Raw genomic sequence first — 18,899 nt, forward strand, 5'->3', positions numbered from 1 at the left:
TACTGCATTGATCAGTTTTCATATGAACTAGCCTTGCATTCCAGGAATAAATCTCTTTTGGTCATGGTGTACAGTAATTTTAATGTGCTCTTGAATTCTAGTATCGCTAGTATTTTATTGAGGATTTTTGTGTCAATATTCATAAGGGATATTACTCAGTGGTTTTCTTGTAGTGTCTTTGTCTGGCTTTGGTATCAGCGTAAATCTGTCCTCATAGGATGAGTTTGGAAATGTTGCCTCCTCTGCAATTGCTTTGGAAGAGTTTGAGGAGAATTGATGTTAATTCTTCTTTAAATGTTTGGTAAAATTCACCAGGAGAGCCATCTGGTCCTGGGCTTTTCTTTATTGAGAGGTTTTTGATTACCAATTCAATCTCCTTACTAGTTATGGGTGTGTTCAGAGCTTCTATTTCTTCATGATTTAGACTTGGTCAGTTGTGTATTTCTAGGAATTTATCCTTTTCATCTAGGTTGTCCAGTTTGTTGGCATATAATCATTAAAGTACTCTCTGATAATACTTTTTATTTCTGTAAATTGAGTAATAACGTCTTCTCAGTTCTACTTTTAGTTATGTGAGTCTTTTCTTTTTTCCCTTAATCAGTCTAGCTTAAGGTTTGATCATTTTGTTGATCTTTTTGAAGAAACAGCATTTGTTGATTTTCTCCATTGTTTTTCTGTTTTCTATTTATCCCTAATATTTATTTTTTCCTCTATTTTTTATTGGAGTATAGGTGATTTACAGTGTTAGTTTCTGCTGTACAGCAAAGGGAGTCAGTTATTCATACACATGTTATCCACGCTTTTTTAGATTCTGTTCCTATATAGGTCATTACAGAGTACAGGATAGAGCTCCCTGTGCTGTTCAGTAGTCTTATTAGTTATCTATTCTATATACAGTAGTGTGTATATGTCAATCCCAATCTCCCAATTTATCCCTCCCCTCCCTTTTCTCACCTGGTAACCACAAGTTTGTTTTCTACATCTGTGACTGAAGTTCTGTTCTATAAATAGGTTCACTTGTACCATTCCTTTAGATTCTACATATAAGCAATATCATATAATATTTGTCTTTCTCTGTGTGACTTACTTCACTTAGTATGACAGTCTCTAGGTCCATCCATGTTGCTACACATGGCATTATTTCGTTATTTTTCATGGCTGATATTCCATTGTTTATATGTACCACATCTTCTTTATCCATTCCTCTGTTGATGGACACTGAGATTGCTTCCATGTCTTGGCTATTGTAAATTGTGCTGCAATGAACACTGGGGTACATGTCTTTTTGAATTATGGTTTTCTCTGGATATATGCCCAGGAGTAGGATTGCTGGATCATACGGTAGTTCTATTTTCAGTTTTTTAAAGAATCTCCATATTGTTCTCCACAGTGGCTGCACCAATTTACATTCCCACCAACAGCGCAGGAGGGTTCCCTTCTCTACACACCCTCTCAACCATTTATTGTTTGTAGATTTTTTGGTGATGGCCTAATATTTATTATTTCTTTTATTCTGATAGCTTTTGGGTTTAGTTTGTTCTTTTCTAGTTGTAAAGTTAGGTTGTTGATTTGAGATTTTTCTTCTTTTTCAACGAATGGTCCAGGTGCCCTTAAGAAAAATATGTATTCTGCTGTTGTTGGGTAGAGTATCATGTATCTTGTTTGTTAGGTTCAGTTAGTCTATAGACATGTTCACGTCCTCTGTTTCCTTCATAATCTTCTGTCTGGTTGTCCTATCCATTAATGAAAGTGGAGAATTGCAGTCTTCTCCTATTATTGCAGAGCTGTCTACTTCTCCTTTCAATTCTGTCAACGTTTGCTTCCTATATTTAGGAGTTCTGATGGTTGGTCTGTGTATGTTTATAACTGTTACGTGTTCCTGGTGGTTTTGTCAATGTATAATCAATATATATTTTATCAATATACACAATCTTCTTATCAGTATATAATGTCCTTCTTTGTTTCTTGGATCAGTTTTTTACTTAGTATCTATTTTGTCTGATATCAGTACAGTCATCCTTCCTCTTGTTTGGTTGCTATTTGTAAGGAATATCTTTTTTCCACCTTTTCTCTTTCAGTCCATGTGTGTCGTTAGATCTAAAGTTACCCTCCTGTAGACAGCATGTAGTTGGATCTTGTATATTTAAAAATTTACCCATTTATGTTTTTCAATTGGGAGGTTTATTTACATTTAAAGTAATTAGTGATAGGCAAGGACTAATTATTGCTGTTTTGGTATTTGTTTTCTGTATGTCTCATAGCTTTTCTCCCCCTCATTTTCTCCCTTTCTGTCTTTTTGATGAGTTTTTTTTTTTTTTTGATGAGTTAATTTTTTGTAGTGATAGGTCTTGACTCACTTCTCATTTTTCTTGTGTATGTCCTGTAAATGTTTTCTTTGTGGGTACCTTGGGGAATCCGTATAAGATCCTAATGTTATAATAATCTATTTTAAACTGCTACCGACTTAAATTAGTCAAAAATTCTATTCCTTTAAAGCTCTACCCCGTTTATGTTATTGATATCATGAATTACATTTTATATACTGTGTACTCGGTAATATAGTTTTTTTGTTTTTTTTGTTTTTTGTGGTACGCGGGCCTCTCACCATTGTGGCCTCTCCCGTTGCAGACCACAGGCTCCGGACACGCAGGCTCAGCGGCCATGGCTCACGGGCCCAGCCGCTGCACGGCATGTGGGATCTTCCCGGACCGGGGCACGAACCCGTGTCCCCTGCATCGGCAGGTGGACTCTCAACCACTGCACCACCAGGGAAGCCCAGTAATATAGATTTTAATTAATCATGAATTACATTTTATATACTTTGTACTCAGTAATATAGATTTTAATTATTTTATGCTTTTGTTTTTTAAATCCTACAAAGGCATAAAAGTGGAGTTATGAACCAAAATTACAATACACAGGTTTTTATATTTGGCTGTGTGTTTGCTTTTACTGGAGAACTTTATATTTTTCAATATATATATTTGACTGACTTTTGATCATCCTTTCATCAACTCCCTTTAACATTGACCATAGGGCAGGCCTAGTGGTAATGAACTCTGTCAGCTTTAATTTATCTAGAAATGTCTTAAATCCCCCCTCATTTTCAAAGGACAGTTTTTGCCAGAATTACTTGTTGACAGGTTTTTTTTTTCTTTCCGGACTTTAAATCTGTTTTCCTGACCTGATACATAAACTATGCTAGCTTCTGGTCTGATCTGTGAGTCGGGTGAGAGAGAAGCCCGTCTCTTGGGAGCCCCTAGACCAGCCAGAAGGTCACAGACAAGTCCATTCTTTCCCTCTGTCCCAAGGGAGGCCCAGGGGCTGGACGGCTGCCTCCTGTCGTCTCGGGGCTGTGCCGGGGGAGGGGCAAGGGCGACAGCGACCTTTCCTCCCATCGTGGGTGAGGCTTCTCCTTGGCGCTGCACCACCTGGCCTGGCTTCTAACCCTCCCACAGAGCTGCTGTGCTCAGTCTGTGTGGTTCATCCTGTGTTTCCTCCAAGGAGCACAGGCTGGGCTTCCCTGTCCGCCCTCTGGCTGATGTCACTCCCCACCAGCTTCCTTTTAAATGCATCTTTCGTTTGGTTTGCATGTGTCGTCCAGGACCTGCTTCAGGGGAGGGTCCTGGCAGGTGAACTGTCTGGACTCCCAAGTGTGATGGGGCCTTTATCCTCACAGCTGACCCCAGCCTGGCCGGATAGCGAGGCAGTGTTCACAGATACGTTCCCTCAACTGAGACAGGCTTGCCGTGTCCTCTGTACCCAGTGTTGCTAATGGTGGCCTCGTGTCTCTTTGAGTCTCATTTCTTGTAGGTAGTCTGTTGATTTTATCTTCCTATCTGAACTTTTTTTTGGCGGGGGGGGCTGCGTGTCGTGCGGCTTGCGGGACCTTAGTTCCCCAACCAGGGATCGAACCCGTGCCCCCTGCAGTGCACATGCAGAGTCCTAACCTGGACGGCCAGGGAAGTCCCCCTCTCTGAACTTCTTTTGCATTTTTTTTTATCATCCATGTTGTGAAATTTCACCGCGGCATTTCTGGCATGGGCCGTTTTTCCTTACCTTATGTACGTGTTAGATTTTTCAATCTAAAGACGTATGTCTGTCTTCAGCTCTATGAAAATCCTGTTTTTTGTGATTTCTTATATTCTGATATGCATTCACATTCCCGCCCTCTCTCCAACTTTAACGTATCCACATGCAGCTTCTGGATCTGCCTTTTTCCATCTCTGTCTGGTTGTGCTTCATTCTGGGAAAACACCTGCGCTTGATTTTTCATTTCACTCGTTTCCCCTTAATCTTGCTCTCAAGCTCTGTGCTCCTGAGGTCATTGTGAGGAGTCCTGCTTGTCTCCGTGTTTTACTTTACATTCAGAGACCGAGTCTGTGCTTTCTAGAACCCCAGACGGTCTCTCCCTGTGCGAGGGCACCGGATTCTGCCACCCCCTGGTTTAGCTGTCCTAGAGTCTTACTCGGCTTCTGTTTGATTGTTTCCTTAGGCCTTTGCCTCCATTTGTGGAGTCTGCTGAGTCTGTCATGACTGTGGCCTTCAGGAGACAGGGATTCTTGGTCACTCGAGCATCCTCTATTTGGGTTTGCTCCTAGTCTGTGGATCTCCTTCTGTAGAGCAGGTGACCCCCTGATGGCTGGGGGGCATCACAGTGTGTTCCCTGGAGGTACAAGCCGCTCACTGGTCTCACCGGTCTGCGTCTCTCTTACTGTGGCCACTCTGGACCCTTCCCTGCTTGTGACCCCAGCACACACCCTCGCTGCTTCTGCCTAGCCAAGCATCCCATCGTCGGCACAAGCCGGTCGGGCGAGAGGAGAGGCGCCTCTTGTTGAAGCCAAGTCGCCACCTGTCCGAGGTGCCCGTTGTCCCCGGGGCCTCCTTCCTGGGCGGGAAACGTGTCCTGCCGTCATTTCTGGGCGTGGGTCCTCTGTCCACCTAACTCCCCTGCTCTCTATGCCCAAGGATTTCCTCTGAATTTGTGTTATACTGTAGAAGCCTCTTCTTGTTTCCATTGTGTGTCTGAAGGCTGTCTGCTCACTGCCATGATGAGCCCTGTGATGCTGGACTGGAGTCAGAGATATCCTTGTAAACTCAGTTTGTTTAGGACGTACAGAGGGAGACGAAACTAAATTTGCGTGTGTGCACAGCGGGGTTAGGGTGCATACACGTACATTTCCTGGCTCCATCCGTAAGAGGACCTAGAGACGCTGACACTGCAATAGCACCAGGTGGAACTTGCAGGAGAAACAGGATGTGTGCATAGCTTCAGATATCTCCCCCAGGAATTGTGAATCGCTCTGGTAGTTGCAGAAAGTGTCCCCAAAGCTTCGATCTGCTTCCACGGAGGAGCAGCCGCTTAATCCCCTCCCCTGGAGCGCGGGGCCAACCTGATGAGGGGCTTCTAGCTGATAGCGTGCGGGGAAGGGAAAACAGCGAGTCTGCAGGGCAGAATCCCGGCAGACGCACCTCAGCCGAGGTCAGGGCGCCTGTGATCAGCCGCGTGGTGTCGCTCGCCTCGGATTCCGCACGCGGAGAAGGCACCTCCCCTCGGCAGCCTCTTCCCTCCGAACCCGCACCCTCAGTTTAGTCGTGCGGAGGCACCAGACAAGCCCACGTTGAGGGACCTTCTGCAGAATGCCTGAGCAGCGCTCCTTGAAGTGTCAAGGTGAGAAAGACGAGGGAAGGTGAGAACCCATCACTGCCTGGAGGAGACCAAGGAGCCAGTGGAGGATCCAGACTTACTTTCTGGAACAGAGAAAGGACAGTGGTGGGAAAGCCGGGATGTGCAAATACATCCTGTCACCTAGTTGGTGGTGTTGAGCCAGTGTTAACGTCTTAGTTTGATGACTGTCCTGTGGTTCTATAACACACTGGTCCCCAGCCTTTTTGGCACCAGGGACCGGTTTCGCGGAAGACAATTTTTCCACGCCCGGGGGTGGGGAGGGATGGCTCAGGTGGTAGTGTGAGCGACGGGGAGTGGCAGATGAAGCTTTGCTCGGTGGCCCGCCACTCACCTTGTGCTGTGCGGCCCGGGGGCTGGGGACCCCTGCTATAAGGTGTTAGGGTCAGTAGAAACTGGGCGACAGGTATATGGGAAACTCTCTGCGCTGACTTTGGAACTCTTGCAAAAAAAAGTCTACATTTATTTAGAAATAAAAGGTTAGAAGGTTGTCTTTCCCTACCCTCCAGTTTGAGGAAGGAGGAGGACAGCAAGGGTCAGTCCTCTTTGTTAATCCAGTGAGTATTTTTTGTTGTGAACGGGCCAGATGACCTTGTGAAGCTCTAACTCGCTGGGCAAGTCAGGACCTGGCAGCAAACAGGAGGTGCAGGGTCAGGAGCTGAGCAGAATTAAGGAGGGGTCCACCGGCAAGCTTGTGGGTGGCAAGGCTCCCCAGGCCGGGTAGCGGCAGGAAGTCGTCCGCACCTGAGGGACGGGAGGAGGGGTGGTTCCCACAGCTGGGCCTGTCGCTGAAGGAGAGGCCGAGTGGCCGAGCTGCAGCCAGAACCGCAGGGCAGGGAGGTGTGTTGATGCAGCTGTAAGGGCTCGTGAGACTAAGAGAGGCTGAAGATGTTTGAGTGCGATCCAAACGCACGCTTAGGAAGGGCCTGCGGGCTGCTTCTGCTTAGCTGAATCTGGGTTGGTCTAGAGACGCTCCAGCTTCCCACTCCTTTGCCTTGGAGTCTTGAAAGGCCCCAGCCTGTGCCAGGGCTGGCCTTGTGCCTCTAGCTCCTAGCCTGACCTCTCCAGGACCGTCGTTCTAGGGGAAAGAAATGTCCCTGTATCTTGATGGAGACCTGACCCCCCATGCCTGAGGGCCCCTGCCCGAGGTTCACCCTCCTGGCCGGCCCTGTCCCTTCCCTCCTTCACGGCCCTGGATAATGGACCCTCTGAGGGTCTTCATCTGCACACCAGTTCCCACCACCATCCTGGCCGATTTCAGCCTCCACGGGGATAACTCATCCGAAACCCACGCTCCCCGGTGTCTGGACGGGAATCCACTGCCCGTCAGCCCCACTGCCGTCCCCGGGCCTAATTCCCTGACAGCTGCAGCTGCTTCCCCCCGGCTCTCCCCGCCGTCGTCCCTGTGGGATCTCCAGGCACCCTCTCCTCCGCTCCCTCTCCTGCTCAGCCTGGACTTGGTCTCGGGCCTCTGGCGCCAGGAGGCACCTCCATGCCGCTTCGTGGGTTATACGGGTTCTAGACTTGTGCACGTGTTTTACACGCTTCCCAGCTGGTGGAGTGAGGCTTCTTGAGGAAGGACTCCCTTTCTGATTCGTACTGGGGGTCGTGGGCCAGCACCAGCCCTCTGACTACCTTGGTACGTTGCAGTTGGTTGACCAGCCCTCTACCTTGATACGTTGCAATTGGTTGACTGACAGGAACCAACACACGGGCACTGGCATCTCTGGGCCACAGGGGGCCCGGGGGGGCGGGGGGCAGGCGGAGCAGGTGTGGCCTCGGTGGGTCCCTCGCGGCTCTGCTCCACCTGCGCCCCACTTCCTGGGAGGACACCCGAGGCAGGTGTCAGGCCACCTGGATGAAGCCAGAGCTGACTGGGGCTCCACAGTGGTGACCTGATGTGTCCCAGGTGCCCAAAGACAAGAAGCCTCCCCTGGGGAGGGGAGGCTTCCCTGGCCGTCCAGTGGTTGGGACTCCACACTTCCACTGCAGGGAGCCTGGGTTCGATCCCTGGTCAGGAAACGAAGGTCCTGCAAGCCACACGGCGCAGCCAAAACATAAAGTAAGAAAGAGAATTACGTGTTTCCTCTGAGTTCAGTAACGTAGTGAGCTCAGTGCAACAGGAGCCGAGAAAATACATTTGCTTTGGAACCTTTTCTTACCTACATCCTGAATTTTGCTGGCAAAGGCTGTGACGTTAGGAGCAGCGACCCCTTTTAAAGGAAAAAGCTGCACTTCCGATCTCGCCTTTTTATCCCAAGAAAAGAGGGCCTTACGTACGTTCCTTAAGCAGGACACTTTGCCAAGGTGGGTGAGTAGCTGCTGGTCACGTGAGCTGCGACTCGTGGGCAGGGAGGAGGGATGGCAGGGTGGGGGGAGCCTGGCACCCCTCATGGACCGGCCGGATGGTCAACGGCTGAGGTTCTCGGTGACACGCGTGCCCGCGTGTGCACGTGTATGTGTGATCGCACACCTGTGAGGGGAAGAGCTGGGCCTGTGTCCCCACCTCTCCAGCCCCGAGTCACCGTTTTGGAAGCTGGCAGGACAGTTGGCTCTGGCAGCAGTGAGGGGGCATTTGTTGGCCTGTCCTGAGACCCTCTCCAAGAAGGGTGGGCCTGGCTTCGGCGCTGCCGCCCGACTCACCCTTTGCCCTTCTTTCCATCCTAGGCCAACACTGGACAGATCGATGGCCCCCGGGAGCAGCACCGAGTCATCAGCAGTAACCTCGCCCTCATCCAGGTGACCCTCGCCTTTGTCCCTTATGCTTCATGCGCGTTGCAAACTTGTGTCTCCTCCTAACTGTGGGGCCGCGGGGCGGAGGGGGGTGTCTCACGGAGCCAGGAAGCCCGAGGCAGCAGTAGGCTGGGCCTGGATCTGGACGGAAGCGTTTGTATCCAGAGCCTCCTGGGCTCCTCTGGCCGGGGCAGGCTGTGGCCACACCGAGAACTGGGCCCAGGTCACACTGGCGTGCAGGCGAGACCGTCACTGACCAGCAGGCTGCCCTGGGCAGGACACACAGACTCAGGAGGGGCCTTGACTTCTCACCTGGGCTCTGGAGTCCGTTTGCACCTCTCCGCTGGGCATCTCCAGAGCAGTGTCCCCAGATCCGGCCCCGTCGCCTGCCCTCCTTACACCCCTCTTTGAAGTCCCAGACTCCGTCTGCTTTGGGCTGGAAGCTCGCTCTGGGGTGGCCCAGCTCAGGGGCCTCATCTGTAAGATGGGCTGCTGTGTGGCTCATCGGGTGGGATTCGCGTGCCCAGTGAGCGACACTCCCGTCTGACCCGGCTAGAAACCCAACAGCCCTCAGCCTGCCTGTGTTCCTCACCCTTATATCCGGCCACTCTGAGGACCCTCCCCTGGGCCGCCTGGAGCCCAGCCCCGCTGCCCTGGCCTCCCCATCCAGGCACCTGGGCTCCACTGCGCTTCTGCACGGCCCCTGACTGGCCTTTTCTAACCCTCGAGCTCATGGGGCCTCCTCCCCTTGGAGCCCCTTTGCTGGCCCCCTTGTCCAGGGGTGGGCCTGGCCCCCTCCTCTCCTGGGATGTCCTTTCCCCTCCCCATCACCCGGTGGGGACTCTCCTCAGACCCGGCTCCAGCCTGGCACCGGCTGCCTCTCCGGGCCTTGCGGGCGCTGTCAGGCCGTCCTGGACGCAGTTTTGTGTTTAGACGTCTGCCTCGTCCACCGAGGTGCTTCACAGGGGCCGGGACTACAGCCTGTGGCTGAAGCCCCTGGAGGTTAAAGCTCTCATGAGGCCCCGGCAGAGGGTCTGCAGGGGCGGGTGGTAAACGCCTTGGCAACAGTCACTGGTTTTGCGTTTCTTTTCCTACCGAATCCTCCTCAACCAGTGTTGATTAGGCCCTGCTGTGGGCAGGCCCTGGCCTGGCACGTGGTCCTGTCACAGCGTGGATGCAATTGGCCGCCTCCATTTTTTAAAAAGCTTAACATCAAAGCATAAAGGGTGCAGTAAGTTCCATACTTAAACTTTTAAAATAACTTCAGTGTATTCTATCACGACAATGTACCCAAGAGTGGTACGTGAGCCAGGACCTCACGGGTAAGAGGGAAGGGCAGCCAGGGGCTGGCTCTGCGGGGCCTGTGCAGACCTGCCGAGCTCGGCCCGTCCACTCACAGACCCATCGCCCTGCGGGGCACCTGCAGTTACAGGCTCCTACTCGATAAGTTATACTGCAGTGAGAGCGTAGGTTTCTTAAGAGAACTTCCTACTGGTTCACAAGGTAGGAACAGTTTAAGGCTCTAGATGTTTTCCGAAAGGATTACAAAGTATCTGATTTCTTGGTGCAATACCAGCACTAGTATTAATAATTGAAATGGGACTTCCCCGGTGGCGCAGTGGTTAAAGAATCTGCTTGCCAGGGCAGGGGACACGGGTTCGAGCCCTGGTCCGGGAAGATCCCACACGCCGCAGAGCAGCTAAGCCCGTGTGTCACAACTACTGAGCCTGTGCTCTAGCGCGCAGCAACGAAGACCCAACTCAGCCAAAAATAAATAAATAAATTTATTTATTTAAAAAAAAAAAAAAAACTTCAATTATTAGTTCCTCATAAGTTCACCAGCATGGGAAGGACTCTTCTAAACCCTTTCTGTGTTTGCAGACACATGGATGTGCCCACAGACACAGACCACACGAGTTCCCATGTTTCTATGCATAAAACATACTATACTGTACGTGTAACTTTGTAAATAGCACTTTTCTCTTAATAGTGACTTAACGAACGGACGTCACTCTGTACAGAGCAGCTCCAATCACCATCGTGATTATGTGCTGCTTTGTCCACATGTGCACGTTTCCCTGGGAAAATGCTAGATCATCAGGTATTTAGATAACTTAGACAAATTTCCTCCCAGAATTCCTGTATCAGTTTTACCACCATCAGTGTGTAAGACAACCATCGTCCCGCTTGTTTGTCCGTGTGTACTTTGTACTGTCGACCTTTGAGTTTTAACTTTACTTCATCCGACAGGTAAGAAGTATACCCCATCCATCCATTTACCCGATGAGCAGAGAGAGACCCCAGTGCCAAGAAAATCAAACAGCCCTTACTGTTTAATAGAGGAGGACCAGCCCTGGTTACAAATAACCCTAATCCTAACCTTGCAATGGGGATTAAATTTTCCTGATTACTAGGGATTTGATCATCTTTTGTGTGTTTCTTAGCCGTTTGTATTTCCTTTCTGTGGATTACCTGTCATATCCCTTATGCACTGTTCTATCACGTTATCTTTTTATTATCATGATGGTTATTGTTGATTTGGTATAATGGACTCATTATTCTGGATACTAATCTTTTAAGTTATGTAAGACGGAAATACTTTCTCCAAGGCTATCCCTGCCTTTGTTTAGTGGTGTCTTTTATCACACAGAAGTCATGCTTGGACTTTGTAAATCTTACCTGTATTTTTCTTTATAGATTTTATATGTTTCATCTTTAGTAGGAGGCCTTCCCTAATCCAAAATCTGAAACACATTATTCAATACTTTCATCCGTTTCACACTTTATGTTTTTATGTTTAGGTATATGTGTGTGAACGGTATAAAGTCAGAATCTATTTTATTTTTCCAAGCAAATATCCGGTTTCTCTTACCTTATGTATTCCATCCTGATTTGAAATGCCACCTTTAGCATAGTAAACTTTCATATATTCATGATTAAATTTTCATACATTACATTTAAAATTTTCACATATTCACGGTTCAATTCCTGGACCCCGTTCTGTCCTGCTGACCTATTTGTCTATTTCTCTGCCAAGCCACCCAGTTTTAATACTATAGCTTTAAAATACATATTCATAATGAAAATGCCAAAATTCCCATTTTCTTTCTCAAAGTTGTTATGGCTATTCTTGCGCATCTGCTCATTTTTGTGAAAGTTAAATTTAAAATGAGTTGTCAGGTACCAGGAAAAATCTGGGGACCCTGAGTGGAATTCCGTGTGTGAGCTGGGGTGTGTTCTCGTCTGCGGAGGCTGACTGGCCTTGCGTGTGCGCTGGGGCCTCAGCTCCGACAGCTCTGGTGTCTCCCGGGGGTCCTGGGCGTTTCCGAGGGGGCAGGGGCACTGTCTGTGCTGCTGGAGATCACAGCACTTTTGTCCAAACCAGTTAGAGGGGCTGTGAGGAAACACGGGGGGCCCTTGACCGAGGACCCTACGCAAGATGACGGGGAAGGACGGGGCGGGGCAGCGGTTCCCGCAGGGATCGGGCTGAAGGGGGTGTTGGCTTTGTTGCGCTCGGGCGAGGTCAGCAGACCTGCCTAACGTCTGGTTCCTGCCCGCAGGTGCAGGCCGCCGTCATGGGGCTCCTGGCCGCCGTGGCGGCCCTGCTCCTGGGCGCGGCGTCAGGGCAGGAGCTGGACGCGGCGGAGGCGGAGGTGCTGTGCGCCAGCAGCGTCATCACTGCCTTCCTGGCGGCCTGCGCCCTGGGTGAGCAGCCCTCGGGGTCCTGCGCGGGTCGGGGCACCGCTGCGTCTTCACACCCACCTTGACCTGGAGGGCGGCGAGGGGGTCCCTGCCCTCTGCTGGGGCGGAGACACGTCTGTCTGTGACTGGCCACCGGGAGGGCCTGGGCGGGGCCTGGGGCAAGGCAGGTCCTGCGCTCCCTCCCCCGCCGGAGGCCACCACGCTTCACGCTCCTTTTGGAGCCCTTGCGAATATCTGAAGCTCTCTTTTCCCTTACTTTATGTCTCAGCTCCCTGCCCGACGGCAGCTCCTCTGAGAGGGGCCTGCGTGTCCTCTTCTACCATCTGCTGTCCCCACCCTGCTCCTGCCACGCTGCCTCAGGCCCCGGGGGGAGCTCACGCGCATCAGCAGGGAGCCCAGTGGCCGCGCATCTGTTCACCACTCCCCGAGCCTATGTGCCAGCTTCTGTCCCAGAGCCCGGGACACGCTGGGGGCCCAACGCTGCGGGGCTCACCCTAGTTCAGGGTGATCCCTCGGTGCGCGAGCACACGCGTGACTCCAGTCTCGCAGCCTCCCGACTCGCTCGCAGTCACGCTGCGTTTGCTTCACACGCTTGTTCACTTGTGTACTGTCCGCTCCTCCACCAACAAGCAAGTGGTGTGAGTGCAGAGCCCGTGGTTCTTCCCACACTTAACCCAGGCACCGGTCAGCTCCCAGGTTTTCTGAATGGACAGTGGTCACACTGGTTCTCTCTGGGCTGTGTCTGTGTGTATCGTGCAAAGGCACGCAGGTCCAGGAAGAGGGGTAGCCTTGTCAAGTCGACTGTTCACTCGCCTGACCCCCAGCAGGATGCAGCTGGTGATTCGGTGGCTGTGGTTCCTACCAGGCGGCTGCATCCCCGTGCAGGAGCCCAGTCGGGGCAGGGCCAGAGCGCGGAAGCCCAGGAGCAGATTCACAAACCTGCTGCATGCCTGCACGTCTGGGCCAAGGAAGGGCTGAACCTTCTGAGAGAACAGAGCCTAGGCGACACCAAGTCTCCAGAAGGCGGTGCCGCTCCCGGGGGCCATCCTAGCTCCTGTTTTACAGATGAGAAGACTGAGGCCTCAGATGGGGTGCACCTCAGTGGCAAGGACATAGCCGGGATTGTCCCAAGAGGAGGGGGACTCGGGAAGCGTGGCTGGTGGGTCACAGCATGACCTTGGCCTGTCTGAGCCATAAAGCCGGGCGGTGGTGCTGGTGGTTTGTAATAAGTGACCTCAAACTGGTGGTGTCCTCTACGCATCCCTGTGGGATTGTCACCAGACCACCGGCTCAGCCAGGCAGTGTCAATTCACTTACAAATGACATTGCGAAAGAATAAAGTTGCTGGGACCTGGTCACAAAACAGCACAGACTGTGGCCAGCAGCATTCGATGGTACCAACGTGATAACCGTGATTACTTTCAGAGTTACAGAACGCTGAGTCCAGTGTTAAAGCAGCACTGGCCAAGATGCAAAGTGTCTTCTTAAAGGCCACACAAGATGCTGTTGGATTTTGTCCCCGCCAGTGTGGCATGGGGGGTGGAAGCACGTCACAGTGGCCTCAGAACCGAGTCAGAACAGAAGCAGGTCCTGGGAGGCGTAGCGGCCACGAGGAAGGGCCTCTCAGGTCCAGCAGGGACGTCGCCCTGCACTCGCGGCCACGTGCTGGGCCCTGGCAGCCCCTCAGGCCCCCAATGCCGTGCTGCCTTCTGTGTGCCGCCCCTTCCCTCCCTCCCTCCCTCCAGGGACCACCCGCACTGCTGCCCCACACTGTCCCAGACCCCACCCTGCCGTCTTCCCCGCAGGCTCTGCCCCTTGGAAACCACTCATGGGCCAGTTGCCCCTGCCCCCGCCCGGGGCTCCCGCTGCTCAGAGCAGTTTGGGGTCCATCTTCCTGCCAGGAGGGCTGTGAGCATCACACCTGTAGTTCCCAAGGTTGGGAGCCCAGGCACCACCTGCCTGTGTCTCCCCGACGGTTCAGGGAGTCATCAGGGTGCTTGGGCTGCTCCACGGCGTCAAGCCCGCGAGACACAGGGCAGAGTCCAAGCCTTGCACCCCAGTGCAGGGAGGGACCCCGAGAGCGGGCGGCTCCGTGGGTGCAGCGAGCTCCTGGGCGGCCCTGCCCCCCGCTCACCGGCCACCTGTCCCCTCCCCCTGCAGGGACATTGATGGTCTGCATAGTGATCGGCGCTCGGAAGCTCGGGGTCAACCCGGACAACATTGCGACGCCCATCGCGGCCAGCCTGGGAGACCTCATCACCTTGTCCATCCTGGCTTTCGTCAGCAGCTTCTTCCACAAACACAGAGGTAGGGCCCGAGGCTGGGGTCTGTCCTTTCATAGGCGAGGCCTGGGGTCACTGGGCAGACGGGGGTCGTCCCCCAGGTGCCACTGGCTTTTCCAGTGCACCATGGGGACAAGTGTCTCCGGGCAGCAGATGTACAGGTTGTCAGTGCCCACCTCTGACAGAGGCTGGTCTGGGTGCTTCAGCACCTCCTCGCGGGGGGCACAGTTCACGCCGGACACACACCAGCTGCCCGAGAGGTGACTCCAGGCAGGAGTGTCACAGCCAAGGAGGCAGAAGCCAGGCTCCTCAGAAGGTGGCCTGTGACGTGGTCAGCCGCCGACGGGGCGTTTGCACACGTTCTGGGAACAAGACCTTGTGGCCACCGCCCCCCCCCCCACCCCGACGTCGCCCAGGTCCGCCTGGGGACACAGCTTGGCTCACACCCTGGCCGCTGTGGACACACGGCAGCGCCTTGCCGGCGGCTCCCTCACTGCATTTGCACAGCTGAGCACCTGCTCCAAGTGTCCCGTCTGTGGCCTCCCACCTGGTGTGGCCCCCCCCCAGGATGGCTGCACGCCTGTCCAGATCTAGCAGATGTCAGTTCTGAGTGCGGTCATGGCTTCATGGGTGGAGTGGACAGCAATGAAGCTTAAACGTGGGGCATGGTGGGCCCGTGGACCCAGAGGTTTAAGGAATTGCCGGTTTTTACATGTGGGCAACAGAAGTGGCCCAGGAAACGCTCCCAGTGAGGGTGGCACAGCTCCGCGAGCTCCAGCCATCCAGGAAAGGCCTGCAGCAACAGGAAGGGGGATGGTTTGGGAAGATGCTGGAAGTTCACGAAGTGGAGGTGAAGATCTAACAATAAGATGCCCTAATTTTATTCTTCAAACACTCTGAATTTCAAAGATTTGTGCACGGACTAGTTATGGAATCTGATTTGCAAGGTAATTTTGAGTTACCGGCCTCCCCGGGCCCTCCTCCCTTTTGCACCCAGCCCCATGCCTCCACACACACCCTGGATGTCAAGTCCTGTTGGGTCACCCATCCCTGCAGTGAGACACTGGGTTATCTCGGGGGTCCCGGCTGGGCAGCAGTCAGGTGGGTCCTCGCTGACGAGGGTGAGCCTGCGGCCACTGCACCTATGCTGTCACCAGGGAGACGGTCACAGCGGCTGGGAGGCTACGGCCTTGAGCGGTGACGCTCCCAGCTGCCGCGTCCAGGCCAGCAGATACCTGCCGAGGCTCTGGGCCCATCTCTTGCCCAGGACGCTCAGGGCACAAGGATGGCCACACCTGTTTCCTGCGGAAAAGGGCAGGGGCCCCAGGCCAGGCCCGCGCGCTGGGTGGGGGGCCTCCGCTCTGGGCGTGGCCGGGGTTGGCGGGCGCTTCTCCACAAGGCTGGTGAGTCACCATGTGTGCGGGTAAGAGGCGGGCGGGTGAGTGGCCACACGTGCCCCGTGCGTTGGGCTCCGGCAGGGGCCCAGGTTCCTGAGGCTGATCCAGGCTAAGGTCCGTCCTCGTGGCTCCTGCCGCCTGGAGCAGGTGACACAGGGACACGAGCCCCTGTGAGAACGTGGGTGCCGAAGGGTCCCCCCCTGGGGTGGCCTCAGCAAGAGCAGGGCCAGCATTGCTGCCCACGGACGTGTCCTGCTCGGCCACCTCCTCCCAGGCCGTCCGAGCGGGTCGGTGAGAGCAGGAGAGTTGGGTACGCGAAGTGCCGAGCGCGGCACTGGCCACAGTCACGACCCCGTAAACGGAGCCGTGAATAGCAAGGCCAGGCTGAGAGCAGGCCGAGGAGGGCACGTGTGTCGGGAGAGCCGCAGGGGCGTCAGCGAAGCAAAGGCAGGTGCGGCGGGGATCGAGGTGGACGGGAGCCCCTCAGCCGCATGACGGGAGGTGCAGGGGACGGTTCATCCAGACTGGTGGGGACGGGAGCTGTTCCTCAGACCTCTGGGGCCCTGAGTCCCCACACACCTGTCACCTCCGCCACCCAGGCCACAGCCTGGGCCCCACCCTGAGCTCCAGCCCCACGGCCCACGCGCCCCCTCTCTTCCCCCCAGACAGTCGCTATCTGACGCCGCTGGTCTGCATCGGCTTCACAGCCCTGACCCCCCTGTGCATCCTCATCGCCAAGCAGAACCCGCCCGTCGTGAAGATCTTGAAGTTCGGGTGGTTCCCCATCGTCCTGGCGATGCTCATCAGCAGGTGCGTGGGCGGCGACGCCTTGGGATCCGGGTGGGGTGAGCCGTGGCCTCGGGCGCCTCCACCACGCTCTTCGCTCCTCATTTCCCCCAAGAACCCTGGACCTGGTGTATTGTGAGGGGCAGCCCTGTTCACAGGAGACGAGCACCCGCCACGGCCCCGCTCCCCCGCTGCACTGGCCTGGCCCCCCTGAGCTGGCCTCACGGCCACAGCTCTGTGAAGGCCATTCCCGCAGCCCAGCCACTGGTGAGACCTACAGGGCTGAAGGATCAGTGCTCCGGGGCCCTGGGCCCTCCAGCCCCATCCTTGGGGGCCCTTTCTGCTTGTGGACCCTGACGGGGGCCACCCCAGCCCTTTCCCATGTGCTCTCCTGAGTGACTCGGGGAGCGGAGGCTGTGGCCGAGATGTCTTTGCTTCCAGAAGCTCGTGGACTCCAGGCCTTCACTGAACCCCAGGGTTGGTGGGGCCAGGTGCCGAGCAGCTTCGGGGAGCAGGGGTGGGAGACGTCACATGGGCCCCTCTTCCTGCTGAGCGCACCTCAGGGCTGTCACGTGGCAGGGCCCAGCCAGCTAAGTGGCCTCGGAAAGGGTCTGGTGGGGCCTTCTGCAACAGCCGAGACTCAGAGCAGAGGTGGGAGCCACGTGCGGCATCAGGGGACACGGGAGACCAGCTCGGCCACCCCGGATGTTTTGGGCGGGTGACAGGCTGACACGGCGGTCTGCGTGGTGAGGGCTGGCCAGCGTCCACTCTAATTGTTTGCCATCTCTCCCCCCCCCCGCAGTTTCGGGGGGCTCATCTTGAACAAGACCATCTCCAAGCAGCAGTTCCGAGGCATGGCCGTATTTGCCCCCATCATTTGTGGTAGGTACTGGGTCCCGTCACCTGGCTTCTGCGTGGTGGGGCCAGAAGAGCAGCTATCTCGGAGGTCCGGGCCCGGCCCCGGGAGGCTGCTGTAGCCCCCGCTCCTGCAGGTCACACCTGCCCTCACGGGCCCCCAGGACCAGAGCTGATCGCAGAGCCTTGAAGGCTTTACCCGGGATCTGCTGGCACCTGGGGCCAAGTGTGGCTTCAGAACCGGGCTGTGGGCCTCTCGTGGCTTTCCTTTTACTTTAACTTGGACTCACTGATGACACTTAGAACTCAGGCACTTACGCAGAGAAACCAGGATTCCTGTCTTCTCCTTAAAACGCAAGGCGTGACAACACTGGTTCACGGTGGGGTGGGCAGGAATCAGCTTGCCTCAATCTCCTCCATCCCCTGGGTCTCCTCCGGACCCTCCACTGGTTCACCTTCCAGGCTTAACTCTGGGCATTTAGCCCCACTTGTGTCTAGTTTCTGGTAAGGCTCTGTAAGTGGGGCCGGCTGGTCAGAGAGGAATGAGTGTGACAACCCACTGCCCAGGCCGTCTGCACAGTGTCCTGTACGTGCCAGGCCTGCACCCAGCCGAGTCCACAGGGCCTCTCCCAGTGCCAGGCCGGCCACTGACAAGGACAGCAGCAGCTGGCCCAGAGGCCACAGGCCTAGAGAGTCCCCTGGGGTCCTCTGCTCGGTGTCTGTAGGGGCTGAGTGAGCACCGCGAATGACTTGCGCAGGGAGGCGAGGTGGGCGGTGGGGAGCAGTGCAGGGTGGGCTCCTGGGCGACCCGCGTGGTGGCTGGCCGGTTGCGGGCTGGCGGGAACGGAGCCCCAGGGAGACAGGAACCTGGATTAAGGGCCTAATGTGGAAAGGCCGCCAATTTATTTTTTCCTTTTTTTTTTGTTTTTATAAATCATCGTGGGCTAAGCAAAATAGATCTGCAGTCACCCTCTGCCCATGGCCATTCTTTGCATCCTCTGGAGCAGCTGGGGCACATCTGGCCCAGTTAGGGGTCATCCTCCATAGGGATGAGGCAGTGGGCAACCCAACCGCCCTCTAAAGGGGACAGTTGCCAGGGGCAGGCCCCGCTCTCTGCCTGGAGGGGCTCCGAGGGGCCTTTGTCACTGGGGCCTGGGGCCCCAGCAGAGCTGGCCACGGTCAGCTCCCCAGGACGCCAAGAGCCCCCCCTCAATGAGCCCCAGCTCGGCTGCCACACAACCCCTCCCTCCCCTCACTCTCGGCCCTCTTTCCTCTCCTTCCCGCCTTGAGGTGAAAAGTTCCTTCCTTGAGTGGCTTCCTGAGACCTCCCCACCCACTTCCCTCCCTCCCTCCCCCATCACACCTCCTTCTCCTTAAGAGCTGCCAGCTGTCAAGGTGATGCAGCTATTACCTTGATACCTGGTGCCAGACACGAGATCTGTGGGCAAGTGGGAGGGA

At 54.6% G+C, this 18,899-nt stretch overlaps 1 protein-coding gene across 2 annotated transcripts in view; it reads left to right on the plus strand.

The window, feature by feature from the left end:
* The window catches only part of SLC41A3 (solute carrier family 41 member 3), a 66,431-nt gene that overhangs the window by 42,347 nt on the left and 5,185 nt on the right, over nucleotides 1-18,899 (plus strand). For both annotated transcript variants that reach the window (XM_060160956.1, XM_060160957.1), the window contains exons 4-8: nucleotides 8,354-8,425; nucleotides 11,980-12,124; nucleotides 14,282-14,428; nucleotides 16,466-16,610; nucleotides 17,389-17,468. In XM_060160956.1, coding sequence (XP_060016939.1) covers nucleotides 8,354-8,425; nucleotides 11,980-12,124; nucleotides 14,282-14,428; nucleotides 16,466-16,610; nucleotides 17,389-17,468 — 589 coding nt within the window. The remainder of the gene's footprint in view (nucleotides 1-8,353; nucleotides 8,426-11,979; nucleotides 12,125-14,281; nucleotides 14,429-16,465; nucleotides 16,611-17,388; nucleotides 17,469-18,899) is intronic.

This window comes from Lagenorhynchus albirostris, chromosome 10 (assembly GCF_949774975.1).
Source record: "Lagenorhynchus albirostris chromosome 10, mLagAlb1.1, whole genome shotgun sequence".
Classification (NCBI taxonomy): Eukaryota; Metazoa; Chordata; class Mammalia; order Artiodactyla; family Delphinidae; genus Lagenorhynchus; species Lagenorhynchus albirostris.